Consider the following 15,146-nt stretch of genomic DNA (forward strand, 5'->3'; position numbering starts at 1 on the left):
GTAAAGTAGAATAAAGTGCCTTGCTCAAGGATGCAATGCATTGCCAAGAATCAAACTTATGACCTTAAAAATCATGAACCGAATCGCCTAACCACCAAACCATGCATACCTGCCACTCGGGTACATGTTTAATACCCTGAATTGCAACACTTTTATTACAAGAGGATCATCATCATCATCATCATCATCATCGTTTAACGTCCGCTTTCCATGCTAGCATGGGTTGGACGATTTGACTGAGGACTGGTGAAACTGGATGGCAACACCAGGCTCCAGTCTAATTTGGCAGAGTTTCTACAGCTGGATGCCCTTCCTAACGCCAACCACTCAGAGAGTGTAGTGGGTGCTTTTACGTGTCACCCGCACGAAAACGGCCACGCTCGAAATGGTGTCTTTTATGTGCCACCCGCACAAGCCAGTCCAGGGGCACTGGCAACGATCTCGCTCGAAAATCCTACGGGAGCCAGTCAGGCGGTACTGGCAACGGCCACGCTCAAAATGGTGCATCTCATGTGCCACCTGCACAAGAACCAGTCCAGGGGCACTGGCAACGATCTTACTTGGCTTGCCGGGTCTTCTCACGCACAGCACATTTCCAAAGGTCTCGGTCAGTAGTCATCGCCTCGGTGAGGCCCAATGTACGAAGGTCTTGCCTCACCACCTCAGCCCAGGTCTTCCTGGGCCTACCTCTTCCACGGGTTCCCTCAACTGTTAGGGTGTGGCACTTTTTCACGCAGCTATCCTCATCCATTCTCACCACATGTCCATACCAGCGCAATCGTCTCTCTTGCACACCACAACTGATGCTTCTAATGTTCAGCTTTTCTCTCAAGATACTTACACTCTGACGGGTATTCACATTGACATTACACATCCAACGGAGCATACTGGCTTCATTCCTTGCGAGCTTACGTATGTCCTCAGCAGTTACAGCCCATGTTTCACTGCCATGTAGCATGGCTGTTCGTACGCATGCGTCATACAGTCTGCCTTTTACTCTGAGTGAGAGTCCCTTTGTCGCCAGCAGAGGTAAGAGCTCTCTAAACTTTGCCCAGGCTATTCTTATTCTAGCAGCTACACTTTCAGCCCACCCACCCCACTACTAACTTGGTCGCCCAGATAGCGGAAGCTATCGACTACCTCTAGTTTTTCACCCTGGAATGAGATAGAAGTTGTTTCCTGTTTCTTTACAGTCTTTATTGCACCTGAACATCTGCCACAGACAAAAACTAACTTGCTAGTTAACCTGCCTTTGATGTTGCTGCACCTCTTATGTGTCCATAGCTTGCACCGGGTACATCTTATAGAGTTACTACCTACTCCTTTTCTACATACTGAGCAGGGCCATCTACCTGAAGGGGTTTGTGTTTTATCTACCTTCCTACTTATTAGGATCTTGGTTTTAGCTAGGTTGACTCTAAGGCCCTTCAATTCTAGACCTTGCTTCCACACCTGAAACTTCTCCTCTAGTTCTGATAGTGACTCCGCAATTAGGGCAAGGTCATCAGCATAGAGGAGCTCCCAGGGGCAACCTGTCTTGAACTCCTCTGTGATTGCCTGGAGGACTATGATAAATAAGAGGGGGCTGAGGACGGAACCTTGGTGGACCCCTACCTCTACCCGGAATTCATTGCTGTACTCATTTCCAACCCTCACCTTACTGGCAGCATCTCTCTACATGGCTCGCACAGCTCTCACTAACCATTCTTCTATCCCAAGTTTCCTCATTGACCACCAGATAAGGGATCGGGGGACCCTGTCAAAGGCTTTCTCCATGTCAACGAAAGCCAGGTACAGAGGTTTATCCTCAGCTAGGTATTTCTCCTGCAACTGTCTCACTAGAAATAAGGCATCAGTAGTGCTTTTACCTGGCACGAACCCAAACTGCATCTCATCTAAATTGATTCGCTCCCTAATTAGTTGGGCTATGACCCTCTCTGTAACTTTCATAACCTGATCTAACAGCTTGATGCCTCTGTAATTATTTGTATCTAAAGCGTCACCTTTACCTTTGTAGCAGTTGACTATGATGCTGCTACACCAGTCATTGGGTATGACTCCTTCGTGTATCACCTGGTTCGTAATACGGGTGACTAGGCTATAGCCAACACTGCCAGATATTTTGAGCATCTCTGCAGTGATTCCTGATGGGCCGGGGGCTTTCCCGGTCTTCATACTCTTAATTGCTTTATCTACCCTGGTACTATCAACTCGGATAGCTGGTCCCTCTATTGGGTCGACATACGGCAGGCTCTCTTTCTCCCATTCATTCTCTTTATTAAGCAATCTATCGTAGTGGCATCTCCAGACCTCTTTCTTTGCAAGGAACCACATCCACTTATCTTCCCTAATCTGTTCTTTATCAACATCAATCTGATAATCCACTCTAATCCCTTAACCATTCTTTATAGAGCAATTTCTTTCTATTCTCTTTCAGAATTATCTCAGATCTATTTTAGTCAACAGAGGCAAAGACCAAAGTTAACTGAATAACATAAGCTATTAAGAGGTTTGGTAACTTATCAATTAGGTGAACAACAGTTCATCTTTGGCCCTAAAAACCAGTTCATCTTTGAGCCCAAAAAGCAGTTCATCTTTGGCCCTAAACAGCAATTCATCTTTGGGCCCAAAAAGCAGTTCATCTTTGGCCCTAAACAGCAATTCATCTTTGGGCCCAAAAAGCAGTTCATCTTTGGCCCTAAACAGCAGTTCATCTTTGGCCCTAAAAATTGAATGCAACATCCCTTAGTTACTTAATGAGAGAAAAAGAAAAAAACAAAACAAATGGAGATAAATGAAACTACAAATACACACACAAACAAAACATACACATGAACATAAAGCTACACACACACACACACACACACACGCACACACACAAACATCCATACAGCAAGCTGTCTGGAAAAGCTGAATTTAAAAGACAGTTTCATGATGACATAATTCAACACAACCATTGCAACACACATGGACACAACGGTGTTTGAGAAAAACCATTTTATGTTGCAGCTTAATATGAGAGAGAAAGAGAGAGAGAGAGGGAGAGAAAGGGAGAGAGAGAGAGACAGAGACATACAGAGAGAGAGAGACAGAGACATACAGAGAGACAGAGACATACAGAGAGACAGAGACATACAGAGAGAGACATACAGAGAGACAGAGACATACAGAGAGAGAGAGAGAGACAGAGACATACAGACAGACAGACAGAGAGAACTTGAAGTCAATGAAAGTAATGTCTTACCTCTCCAACAAGTGGAGTATTTAATCTGATTAATGGTTTCCGTCCTCGACAAATAAATTCTGGACCATTGGATTCCTAAAACATAGGAAAATAAAAATAAAATCATAAAAATTGATTGTCTAATTTACAAATTGGTGACTTCACAGAAATACCATAGAAGACTCAGTAAAGTGACTTGATCTGCTAGGAGAAACAGCCATTAGATAATGCTGTCTGGGTGGTCATGGCCAAAATGTCTTTGATCATAGGTTTACTCATCTGGAGCTGACTCGGGGTTAAACAACACTACAGGGATATAAACTGTGCCCAGAAGGTTTTGTCTAATTTCAGGAAAAATCAGTCACTGACCCCTAATTAAGGTGTACCCCAAAATATGTCACAATGGAGGGGAACAATTACAGATGATGAAAGGGATCTCAAAGACAGAACAATTTTAATTAATTTACAAATCATAATTAGTTAAAACCATAAAGTTACTCATTTTTTTTCTTTTTTTACATTTTGAGTGTTTTAATAAAAATATTTAATTAAGTTTTAATTATAATTAACTGAAATTATAAAGCTGCTGGTATTTTGTACATTTTGATTGTCCTCATTTAACATTTGTTTTCCATGCTGGCATGGGTTGGACAAAACATTTAATGATAAAAGTTACATTTAAACACCATTTGAGCGTGGCCATTGCCAGTACCACCTGACTGGCCCTCGTGCCGGTGGCGCGTAAAAAGCACCCACTACACTCTGCTTAGTGGCTGGTGTTAGGAAGGGCATCCAGCTATAGAAACTCTGCCAGATCGGATTAGAACCTGATGTAGCCTGCTGGCTTGCCAGTCTTTAGTCAAATAGTCCAACCCATGCTAGCGTGGAAAACAGACGTTAAATGATGATGATGATGATGATTTGATATTCTGCTGTCAGTTGATGACTAATTTCTACCGAAATCCAGGAAGGTGAGTTGTAGGAGACAAAGGAATAACAAGTTCAAATTTCGGCACACTTTCAGTGGAAAAAGTCAATTACATCAACTCCCCAGGGATCAGCTAGTACTGCTTTTATTGATCCTGAAAGGGTGAAAGGCAAAGTTGCATGCTAACGATTCTGCCAGCTCGCTACCTTTAATAATAATAATAATGGGTTCAAATGTCGGTATATTACCAGGAATTTCAGGGGATGGGCTAAGCTGATTAAATCAACCCCAGTGCATGACTGGTATTCATTTTATCAACCCTGAAAGGATGAAAGGCAAAGTCGACCTTGGCAGAATTTGAACTCAGAACATAAAGACAGACAAAATTCTGTTAAGCATTTTGCCCAGCATATCAAAAATTCTGCCAGTTTTTCTACCTTAGAGGAAAAAGGAATATTACCAAAAGTTTTTATGAGCAAACCCTGGTGAGTTTATAGAGGAAATCTCATGAAAAGGTAACAAGATGGCAGAAAGGGGTTCAATTAAAAATGGTTTCAAATTTTCACACAAGGTCGGTAATTTTGAGATAGGGGTCAGTCAATTATATCAACCTCAGTACTTGACTGACCCTGAAAGAATGACAGGTAAAGTCAACCTAAGCAGCATTTGAACTCAGAGCTTCATCGTAGCCTCATTTTCTCCTTCACAGTTGTCTCCCATGGCATATTACTCTCCTTTCTGTTGCATTTGTGTCTCATGAAAATATATTTATCATTTACATGTTATATATGTTAATACCACAGTATTGACCAGACTATAAAACATGGTTACACGTCATTGGAAATTTCCCCAAGACACCTGATGAAGGCTGGACGGTATATCAGCTGAAACGTTGTGTTAACAACAAACAAGATGAGGACAAATATCCGTCAAATGTAAATAATGTAAATAATTCCTCATATCTTAAATATAGAAATGCATTTTGCATTGTTTTAGCTTTGAAATGATGGCACCTTTGCTGGCTAGCCAAGTAGGCCTACTTTTATCCCTGACTAGCAAAGCTAGTTTGTTGCAGGGTGACCCCCTATTTACAGCTGAGTGGACTGCAGCAATGTGAAACAAAGTGTTTTGCTCAAGGACACAGTACACTGCCCAGTCCAAGAATCGAACCCATGATCTAGTGATTGTGAGTGCAATACCCTAACTGCAAGGCCATGTGCCTTCACATTCATCATCATCATCCTCATTTAGAGTCTGTTTTCCTTGCTGGCATGGGTTAGACGGTTTGACTGGAACTGGTAAGCCAGAGAGCTGCACCAGGTTCCAGTCTGATTTGATATGGTTTCTACAGCTGGGTGCCCTTCCTAATGCCAACCACTCCACAGAATGTACCAGGTGCCTCTAACGTGTCATCAGCACAGGTATCTATATTGTATGTAATGTTATATTTATTACATCATCATCATCAGACATCTGTTTTCCCTGCTGGCATGGGTTGGACAGTTGGACAGGAACTAGCAAGCCCACACCAGGCTCCGTTTGTCTGTTTTGGCATGGTTTCTAAGGTTGGATGCCATTTCTAATGTGCCAACCACTTTCCAGAGTGTGCTGGGTGCATTTTACATGGAACTGGCACAAGTATCTTTTACATGGTGCCCTCTATGTGGCGCCAGCACAATTGCTTCTTACATAGTTCCAGCATGAAACTAAAGCAACATCATCATCATTCAACATCTGTGTCCCATGCTAGCATGGGTTGGACGGTTTGACAGAATCCAAGAATCCCGTGGACTGCATTGTGCTCCTGCGTCTGGTTTGTTTACTAAGTGCTTTTCTGGTGCCACCGACACTAGAGATCATGAAACCTCATAGAGGGACAGCTTTATGCTAGGGGACAGAGTGTGAGAAGGGGCAGGAAGCAGGTTCTTGTTGTAGGGGAGCCACATGGCTACTTGCATGGAAGAAAGAGAGAGAGAGAATGCTCTAAAGGAGCGGCAAAGAAGAAAACAGACATACAAAGTGGAGATGAGGTGTCCAGGTGGCCCCTGAAGGTACAAGGTGAGTTGAAGTGAGTGGGGGAGAGAGGAACTAGGAGTGTGGGTGGGTTTGGGGGGTCTGCAGAGTGTATGTGTATATGTGGTGGTGGTGGTGGTGTTGGGGAGATGGAGAAATTGGAGAGGGGAAAAGGTAGAGGCCACAACTGCAAAGATTGGAAAGGGTTGAAGGAAAGATGTGAGAACTGGGGGTGGTGGGGGATGACCATTGATGCAAATTCTAATGAAAAGACTTCTGAATAAAACAAAGACTTACTTTGGTGTTGAGGAAGGAATCATCTCCGTGAGAGCTAAGAATGCTGCTGCTGGGGCTTCGAGGAATTTGGTTGTACAATGAAGTCCCAAGAGTATGTTCAGTCATTGCTTTTATTGAGGGTGGTGCATAGGGCAGTGTTGGGTCAGTTTCTGATCTACAAAATATAACAAAAATGGTAAATACACTTCAAGAGGAATGGTACAACAAAATATATTCCCAACATTTTATTACTAATAGCCATCATCATAATTTTGACACCCACTTTTCCATGCTTGCATCGTTCAGAGGAAACTTGTTGAAGCAGGTTTTCTACAGCTTGATGCTCTTCCTGTCACCAACCTTCAACTGTTTCCAAGCAAGGTAGTATTTCTTGTTGTCCTCCAAAACAATGAACAGCTCCATGACCAGACATGTTTTTGTGGAAGATTACATAAGCAGGACACTATTTGTATGAAAAGTGACTTGGGTCTTTTAATCAGTCCTCAAACATCAAGAGAAATCACACACAAAATTTCCATCTAATAATTCACATGGCATAGCATTGGTCATCCTATGGCCATCGTAGAAGACACCAGTTGACATGGCCATGCTGTGACTATTCATTTGATAAAATGGAAACTCGTTGGATTCCTTCACAGTTTACAACCAACTAAATATCAGCTGCTTAATTCAATAATAATAATAATAATATTAATTCTTTTGAATAAAGGAACACATAACATGAAAGGGGGGATAAAATGGATTATGTGAACCCTAGTATTTTACTGGTATGTTTTTATTGACCATATATGAATAAGAGATAAATTTATCTTTGGTCGGATTTGAAATCAGATTGTCAAGATGTAAATTCCGAAACTGCAAATTCTATCCCCTCTCCCACTCACCCTACCAATTCTGCCAATTTACCAACCAACATAGCAATTTCTCCACCATTCTAGCAATCCATTCTAACCATCACTCAACTACTTTAGCCAGTCCACTTCCATTCTGATACCAATATTGACCAATGTTTATTTTATTGGACCTCACAACATCGGAAGATGAAGTTGATCTCAACAGGATTTACCAAAATAGAAACCAAAATATTCTTTGATCAAAAATGAGCTGATCAAAGTTTACATTCAAGTTTTATGGAACAAAAAGAAACCACCAATTCATTCTTGAAAACAAATCCAGCAGGTTTTAATCTAAAACTATACACTAGTTATATATATATGTATATATATATATATATATATATATATATATATATATATATATATATATATATATATAGCTTACTGTTCTAAACAAACCATGTGCCCAGAGCCCAAAGATTGTTTGGAGACACATGTTTCAATGGCAAGAATTTGTTAGTAATTCTTATTTTGATACAGAGGTTATATTAAATGATATGCTTTGATATCTAATTTTTTGTTTTATATATATATATATATATATATATATATATATATATATATATATATATACACACACACACATATACATATATACACACACACACGCACCAATTACATACAATAAAACTATGCAGTAGTTATATAGCACAGCAGAGCGGTGATGGCTATGGTTGGGCTACTCGACTACTGGTTTAACATAAACCAAGACACCAGATATCCAATATCTAGAACTGTAAACTGCTTCCAAACATTTTATTGGTTATTTTTACTCAAAGAGTTGACGTGGGTCATCTAACAACAATAATTTGAAGAAAATTTAACATGAGTCCTTTTTTTTTTCTCCTTTTGCAAGAATAAATAACGTCATTTGCTAAAATCTTGCCAAAAGATTTTAATAAACTATTTTTAATGGTAGAACTTGAATTAGATAAAACCATATAAATAATCGTGTGCAAAGTATTTGGTTAAAAAAAGACCTTTGGAGAGGAAAAAAAATCAAATGGTTTATGTTGGTCTCAAGCTGTTCACTTCCTGCAGACAACCAAATTCTTTTGAGTTTTTTTTTATTGAGTTGATATAAAATTGATTGAACTTACCTCATGGAATTTGGCTCATGTTGGAAAAAAGACATCTCACTGCTAATAATACTGTCCCGATCAGACCCACGAGGTCCAAGCTTAAAGGCCAGATCATTTCCATAGACACTGTTGAGATCTGGTAAATAAGTTCCTGAAAAATAAAACCGTTTCACCTCAAATTTTTGCCAGAATTTAGAGAATGAATAATTTGTGGCAGATCACCAAGAATCCTAACAATAACGAATCTATTTATTCTGAATTCATTTTGGTAGACTGGAACATGAATAACGGATTGCATCTCCTCCCTTTTAGACATTCGTAACAGGTACAATCCATTGATATAAAAGGGCTTTGAGATACAATGTTTCAGCCTTATTGTATGTCTCCTTAGTCAAAGTTATCCCCTCCACTTACTGAACTGGGGAGCTCTTGCTTATAGAAACCAGCAAACAAAATACTTGCTGATGTCTGGCAAACCAATAATAGTTTACAGGGAGGAGCATGCACGACAGCTGATTCTTATAAACAAAAGCTCATTCTGAGGAGACACAAAATAAGGTCAAAACATCTTGGTATTTCAAAACTCCCCCATACAATGGTAAATTACATCTTATGAACAAAAGCTGACTGAAAAGAGGAGAGGTCCTCTATTGACATTAAATAACAGCACTCAGATATTCACATTCAAATCTGCCAGAATCTATTATGGATGAATAAATATCTAATTGTTTACAGATGCCTTTTCTTGATGTAACAACTCTGGGAAACTCTGGAACCTCATTATTTGTCTTGAAGAAAGAGGAACCAAATCTAGGATACTTTAACTAAACAAGTGGTTCTCAACTGAGGTCCATATTGGTTTTTGGGGGTCTATAGAAGATCTTGTTAAAATTTATATGCAATAAACTGGAATTTTATTTCGGTTTTGGATTTGGTTTGCAAGATTCTTTATGTGAGTTCTTGTGTTGAAGCATATTCTGTTGTGTCTGGGGAGAGTCATTCTCTTTCGGTGCCTTATAATTTAACACACTCACTGGTAAAATTTCTGCTTATTTCTTTTTTATTTTTCTAAAATTTTTCTGAAAACCATTTTAGAAAAATAAAAAGGAAATAAGTGCAAATTTTCCCGGTGAGTGTTAAATTATGAGGCACCAAAAGAGAATGACTCTCCCCAGACACAACAGAAACTGGTTATACTTCTATAATATGAAAAATATTTTAACAATTTTTTTATATAATTCCTAATAATGTGTAATTATGAATTTAGAAAAGGGTTTTTTCTTAAACATCAAAAGACTAGGAGGGTCTATCAGACTAAAATAGGAAGGAAATCCGGTATTATAATAATGTCTCTAGGCAACCATCTATTGACTGCATGTCCATGACTTTTTATACATTCCACATAATTATGAACATTACAACTATTATGTAATTCTTCCAGAAACAGCCGTTGAGTTAAAAATGATGCATTCTTCCCTTAGTTTTCTATATTTTCTATACTCTGTGTAAAAGTAAATTTATTTGTTAATATAGATAAATATCTATATGTCTGTCTGGATATATTTAGTTTTTGTGTCTATATATATCCCTACATATAGCTATATGTGTATATATATATATATATATATATATATATATATATATATATATATATGTTTTAGATAACAAGCTTCATTGTGTTTATCTGCATCACTTTCTCTCTCTCTCTCTGATGATGATGACGATATCCGTGAAGCCTGAATTTCATCATACTTACCATATTTTCATCACTACCTCAAGACACCTTAATGATGTTGGAACGAGTTCTTCAACAATTACAAGACAACTTCAAGACCATAAGATCAGAAAGATGTCTTGAGATGAGGAACTCCACAACCACACAGAAGCATTTGAGAAAGTGTAGGATAACTAACCTTGCACGGCCGATATACCAGAAGTAACTGATCTTGTATCGGAATAACTGTCGGATGTATCACTAGGCCAAAGACATCCTTCTTCAATGGGGTGATGACGCACAGCCTGCAATTTGCGCTGTCGTTCTTTGAGTTGTAAATATTTGCCATATGCCGGAGTGTGAGCAAGATGGCTGGGAACCTCAGATACAGAACTAATTGATGGTGGATGTTTCGATGAAGTCAGGCTGGTAGAATCAGCTGATGTGTCTGATCTGTAGAGAGATGTGACGTTGATTGCTGGAGAAGTAGATGAAACTGGCAGGTTTAATGATGTGAGTTGGTCGTCAATTTTTTGTGGTGGCTGGACAGGGGCAGAAAAACTGCTGGCAATTTGAGAAATTCTGTCCACATTGGACGCAATATCGGATTCGATTTGTCCAACTGTAATAAAGAGAATCTCGTTATTTAACATCAAGAAATTATAATTAACAAAGGGTGTTCGTTGTTTAGCACAGATGTCATGTTACTTCTCCATTACAGATTGTTAAATTTAAATTTGAAACTGTTAATGAAATGAAAAACTTTGGTAACCAATTAGTACTTCTGTTAACGAAAGCAGAATTAGGATTAGGGTTATGAAATGATAATGAGTGGATGTTGGGTAAGATCGAGTGAAGTGAGGCTGGGTGGAGCTGGATGAAGTAGAATAAAGCTAGATTGAGTGAGGCTGGGTGGTGGGAGGCTGGGTTGAGTGAGGTTGGGTGGAGCAAAGTTGGGTAGAGAGAGGCTGGGTGGAGTGAGGCTGGGTGGAGTGAACTAGGTGGAGTGAACTAGGTGGAGTGAACTAGGTGGAGTGAGGTTGGGTGGAGTGAGGCTGGGTGGAGTGAGATTAGGCCAAGGAATAAGCCTACAGTATGAGCCTAGACAGTATAATTCAATCTAGTGGTCTATTGCTTCTACAAAGTCAATGCCCATATATGGACAACTGAGACAGTCATCATCATCAACATCATTTAATGTCCAATTGCCATGCTGGCATGGGTTGGACAATTTGATAGGAACCAATGCACTGCAGGACTGTGTCAGGCTTCCTTGAAGTCTTTAGTATGGGTTCTATGGCTGGATGCCCTTCCTGACACCAACCACTTTACAGGGAGCCCCAGGTGGTTCTATTAAGAATTATTGCAACATTGAAACAAATGATAGACTAAATTTTAAATGGAACCAATACTTACCATTTCTACGTAATCTGAAACTTTGTCTGGCAGGAGACTGAGAGCGTGACCTATCATGGTCTTTTTTCTGATAAGGATTACGGCGCTTGTGTTTACGAGATGCCTTACGACTCTTTAAAGAACGCCTGTTGAGAGTGCTTTGTCGACTTTGGTCGCTGCTGCTGTTTTGGTAGTAATCATAGTTCCAGTAGGACAACTGAAGACACAGTGAAAGAGATAATGGTGGTTAGGGTTGAGGTTTCAAGCCACAGTGAAGTAGTCATAGTGTTATAGTAATGTCATACAATTTACATTATACTACAATATATTTATACATTATGTAATAAATAGCTATACAATATATATTTATATTAATACATTTGTAGACTGTACATTATTACAATATTTTTTTTTTCATGCTCATAATTACAATTAACAAAACTAATAGCAAACGAGATGTATTTTATTTAAACAAACTAACTGGAGATTGTACTCACTTCATTTTGACTGCCCATGACGGATTTGTTTAATCTTGCGACACATTGAGAAAAACTAGGGGCACGATTTAAGGCCCGCTTCTGAGACTGGAGAGAACAAGCCTGTTAAAGGAAATGGTTTTCAAATCAGTTCAAATACAAGAACACAAGAGGTGGCTCATTCATGAGAAATAATGATCAGGTTGGGAGTATAATCAAACATTTGTCGATGGAAACTTTTTAATATAATTTGTTTTGTTATTTTATGAAATGAAAGACACTCAAACATATTTTTGTACTCCAGGTTTTGTTGCTGGCAGAAAAGGTAAGACTTTTCCATGTGTGGGTTGTTGCCAGTGCCGCCTAAATGGTTCCCCATGCTGGTGGCACGTAAAAAGCACCATCAGAACATGGTCGATGCCAGCCTCCCCGCCCTGACTGGCTCCTGTACTGGTAACATGTAAAAAGTACCATCCGAACGTAGCCGATGACAGTGCCGCCTGACTGGCCCTCATGCCAGTGGTACATAAAAGGCACCCATTACACTCTCGGAGTGGTTGGCATTAGGAAGGGCATCCAGCTGTAGAAACACTGCCAGATCAGACTGGAGCCTGGTGCAGCCTCCTGGCTTCCCAGACATCAGTTGAACCATCCAACCCATGCCAGCATGTAAAATGCACGTTAAACGATGATGATGATGATGATGATGTCTTAATTACTAATTAACCAATTATTAAATAAACTAAGTTATCTTCAGGTACAGTCCTCATACTGGATGTTTCTGTATATCTTATTCAATGTGAAGGCACATGGCTTAGTGGTTAGGGTGTTGCACTCACGATCATTGTATCATGGGTTCAATTCTCAGACTAGGTGGTGCGTTGGGTCTTGAGTGGAAACTTCATTTCATGTTGCTCCAGTCCACCCAGTTGTAAATCAGTAACTTTGTACATTTTAAATATTTGTATTGTGGTGGTGATTTGAAACCAAACTGCCAGGTAACTGGTCAGACATCATGACCAAGCCATAATACTTCACATGATTGGTCTATTAAGTAGCCAATCAGCATGAAGCTACCACATGATTCAATCTTATAGAATCTCCTGATTTCCTTTTAAAAGACCACTTTTAGAGGTAATTTATTACAGAATGCTGAAGCAGTTGAATGACCAGTCTCTCCATGCTTGCCAAACCAGACGGCTCAGATAGATGACCAACAGCCTCCATCACCATGGAGATAGCACAATTGTTGTCAGATATGATAGGCAAACAACATGTTGCTGTACCAATAGCTTTCTGCTATCTCAGAGCAGAATCGCTCATCCGTTCTGCAATCACTGTTGTTGTTAACTGTAAAAGGCCAACAGAGTTAAATGTTTGCAGATGTGTATCAGTCACTTCTTTGTATGTACATATGTATGTATGTATGTGTGTGTATGTGTGTGTATGTGTGTGTGTATGTATGTGTGTGTGTGTGTGTGTATATATATATATATATATAGATATATATGTATGTATGGATGTATGTATGTATATATAAACATATCCTCATTCTTCAACGTCTGTTGTCCATGCTGGCATAGGTTGGATGGTTTGACCAGGGCTGGCACGCTAGAAGGTTGCACCAGTCTCCAATCTGATCTGAAAATATTTCTACAGCTGAATGCCCTTCCTAACGCCAACCACTCTGAGAGTGTAATGGATGCTTTTACGTGCCACCGGCACAGGTGCCATCTGAGTGACACCAGTATCTGCCTTGACTGTGATTTTGCTTGGCTTGATGGGTCTTCTCAAGCATGACATAATGCCAATGGTCTTGGTCATTGCCTCTGTGAGGCAAATATATATATATATATATATATATATCATCATCATCATCATCATCATCATCGTTTAACGTCCGCTTTCCATGCTAGCATGGGTTGGACGATTTGACTGAGGACTGGTGAAACAGGATGGCAACACCAGGCTCCAGTCTGATTTGGCAGAGTTTCTACAGCTGGGTGCCCTTCCTAACGCCAACCACTCAGAGAGTGTAGTGGGTGCTTTTACGTGTCACCCGCACGAAAACGGCCACGCTCGAAATGGTGTCTTTTATGTGCCACCCGCACAAGCCAGTCCAGGGGCACTGGCAACGATCTCGCTCGAAAATCCTACAGGAGCCAGTCAGGCGGTACTGGCAACGGCCACGCTCAAAATGGTGCATCTCATGTGCCACCCGCACAAGAACCAGTCCAGGGGCACTGGCAACGATCTTACTTGGCTTGCCGGGTCTTCTCACGCACAGCCCATTTCCAAAGGTCTCGGTCCGTAGTCATCGCCTCGGTGAGGCCCAATGTACGAAGGTCTTGCCTCACCACCTCAGCCCAGGTCTTCCTGGGCCTACCTCTTCCACGGGTTCCCTCAACTGTTAGGGTGTGGCACTTTTTCACGCAGCTATCCTCCTCCATTCTCACCACATGTCCATACCAGCGCAATCGTCTCTCTTGCACGCCACAACTGATGCTTCTAATGTTCAGCTTTTCTCTCAAGATACTTACACTCTGACGGGTATTCACATTGACATTACACATCCAACGGAGCATACTGGCTTCATTCCTTGCGAGCTTACGTATGTCCTCAGCAGTTACAGCCCATGTTTCACTGCCATGTAGCATGGTTGTTCGTACGCATGCGTCATACAGTCTGCCTTTTACTCTGAGTGAGAGTCCCTTTGTCGCCAGCAGGGGTAAGAGCTCTCTAAACTTTGCCCAGGCTATTCTTATTCTAGCAGCTACACTTTCAGCCCACCCACCCCCACTACTAACTTGGTCGCCCAGATAGCGGAAGCTATCGACTACCTCTAGTTTTTCACCCTGGAATGAGATAGAAGTTGTTTCCTGTTTGTTTGCAGTCTTTATTACACCTGAACATCTGCCACAAACAAAAACTAACTTGCTAGTTAACCTGCCTTTGATGTTGCTGCACCTCTTATGTGTCCATAGCTTGCACCGGGTACATCTTATAGAGTTGCTACCTACTCCTTTTCTACATACTGAGCAGGGCCATCTACCTGAAGGGGTTTGTGTTTTATCTACCTTCCTACTTATTAGGATTTTGGTTTTAGCTAGGTTGACTCTAAG

The 15,146-nt window shown here is 40.4% G+C and overlaps 2 protein-coding genes across 5 annotated transcripts in view; both read right to left on the reverse strand.

Moving 5' to 3' along the window:
- Positions 1-15,146, reverse strand: part of LOC106871091 (uncharacterized) — a 67,493-nt gene that overhangs the window by 46,538 nt on the left and 5,809 nt on the right. For 3 of the 4 annotated variants that reach the window (XR_016240865.1, XR_016240866.1, XM_089348264.1), the window contains 6 exons: positions 12,046-12,147; positions 11,570-11,765; positions 10,353-10,775; positions 8,458-8,590; positions 6,462-6,615; positions 3,245-3,319 (listed from right to left, as the gene is read on the reverse strand). The gene's annotated coding sequence lies outside the window, so the exon portion shown is untranslated. Of the gene's footprint in view, positions 1-3,244; positions 3,320-6,461; positions 6,616-8,457; positions 8,591-10,352; positions 10,776-11,569; positions 11,766-12,045; positions 12,148-15,146 lie in introns of those variants that run through there. The other variant, XR_016240863.1, reaches the window with a different exon arrangement.
- LOC106871088 (tyrosine-protein phosphatase non-receptor type 13) overlaps positions 1-15,146 on the reverse strand; it is a 42,549-nt gene that overhangs the window by 8,623 nt on the left and 18,780 nt on the right. The window contains exons 6-11 of the mRNA XM_089339403.1: positions 12,046-12,147; positions 11,570-11,765; positions 10,353-10,775; positions 8,458-8,590; positions 6,462-6,615; positions 3,245-3,319 (exon numbers count right to left, since the gene is read on the reverse strand). Of these exons, the coding sequence (XP_089195529.1) occupies positions 3,245-3,319; positions 6,462-6,615; positions 8,458-8,590; positions 10,353-10,775; positions 11,570-11,765; positions 12,046-12,147 (1,083 nt within the window). The remainder of the gene's footprint in view (positions 1-3,244; positions 3,320-6,461; positions 6,616-8,457; positions 8,591-10,352; positions 10,776-11,569; positions 11,766-12,045; positions 12,148-15,146) is intronic.

This window comes from Octopus bimaculoides, chromosome 2, assembly GCF_046866305.1.
Source record: "Octopus bimaculoides isolate indiv1 chromosome 2, ASM4686630v1, whole genome shotgun sequence".
In the NCBI taxonomy this organism is placed as follows: domain Eukaryota; kingdom Metazoa; phylum Mollusca; class Cephalopoda; order Octopoda; family Octopodidae; genus Octopus; species Octopus bimaculoides.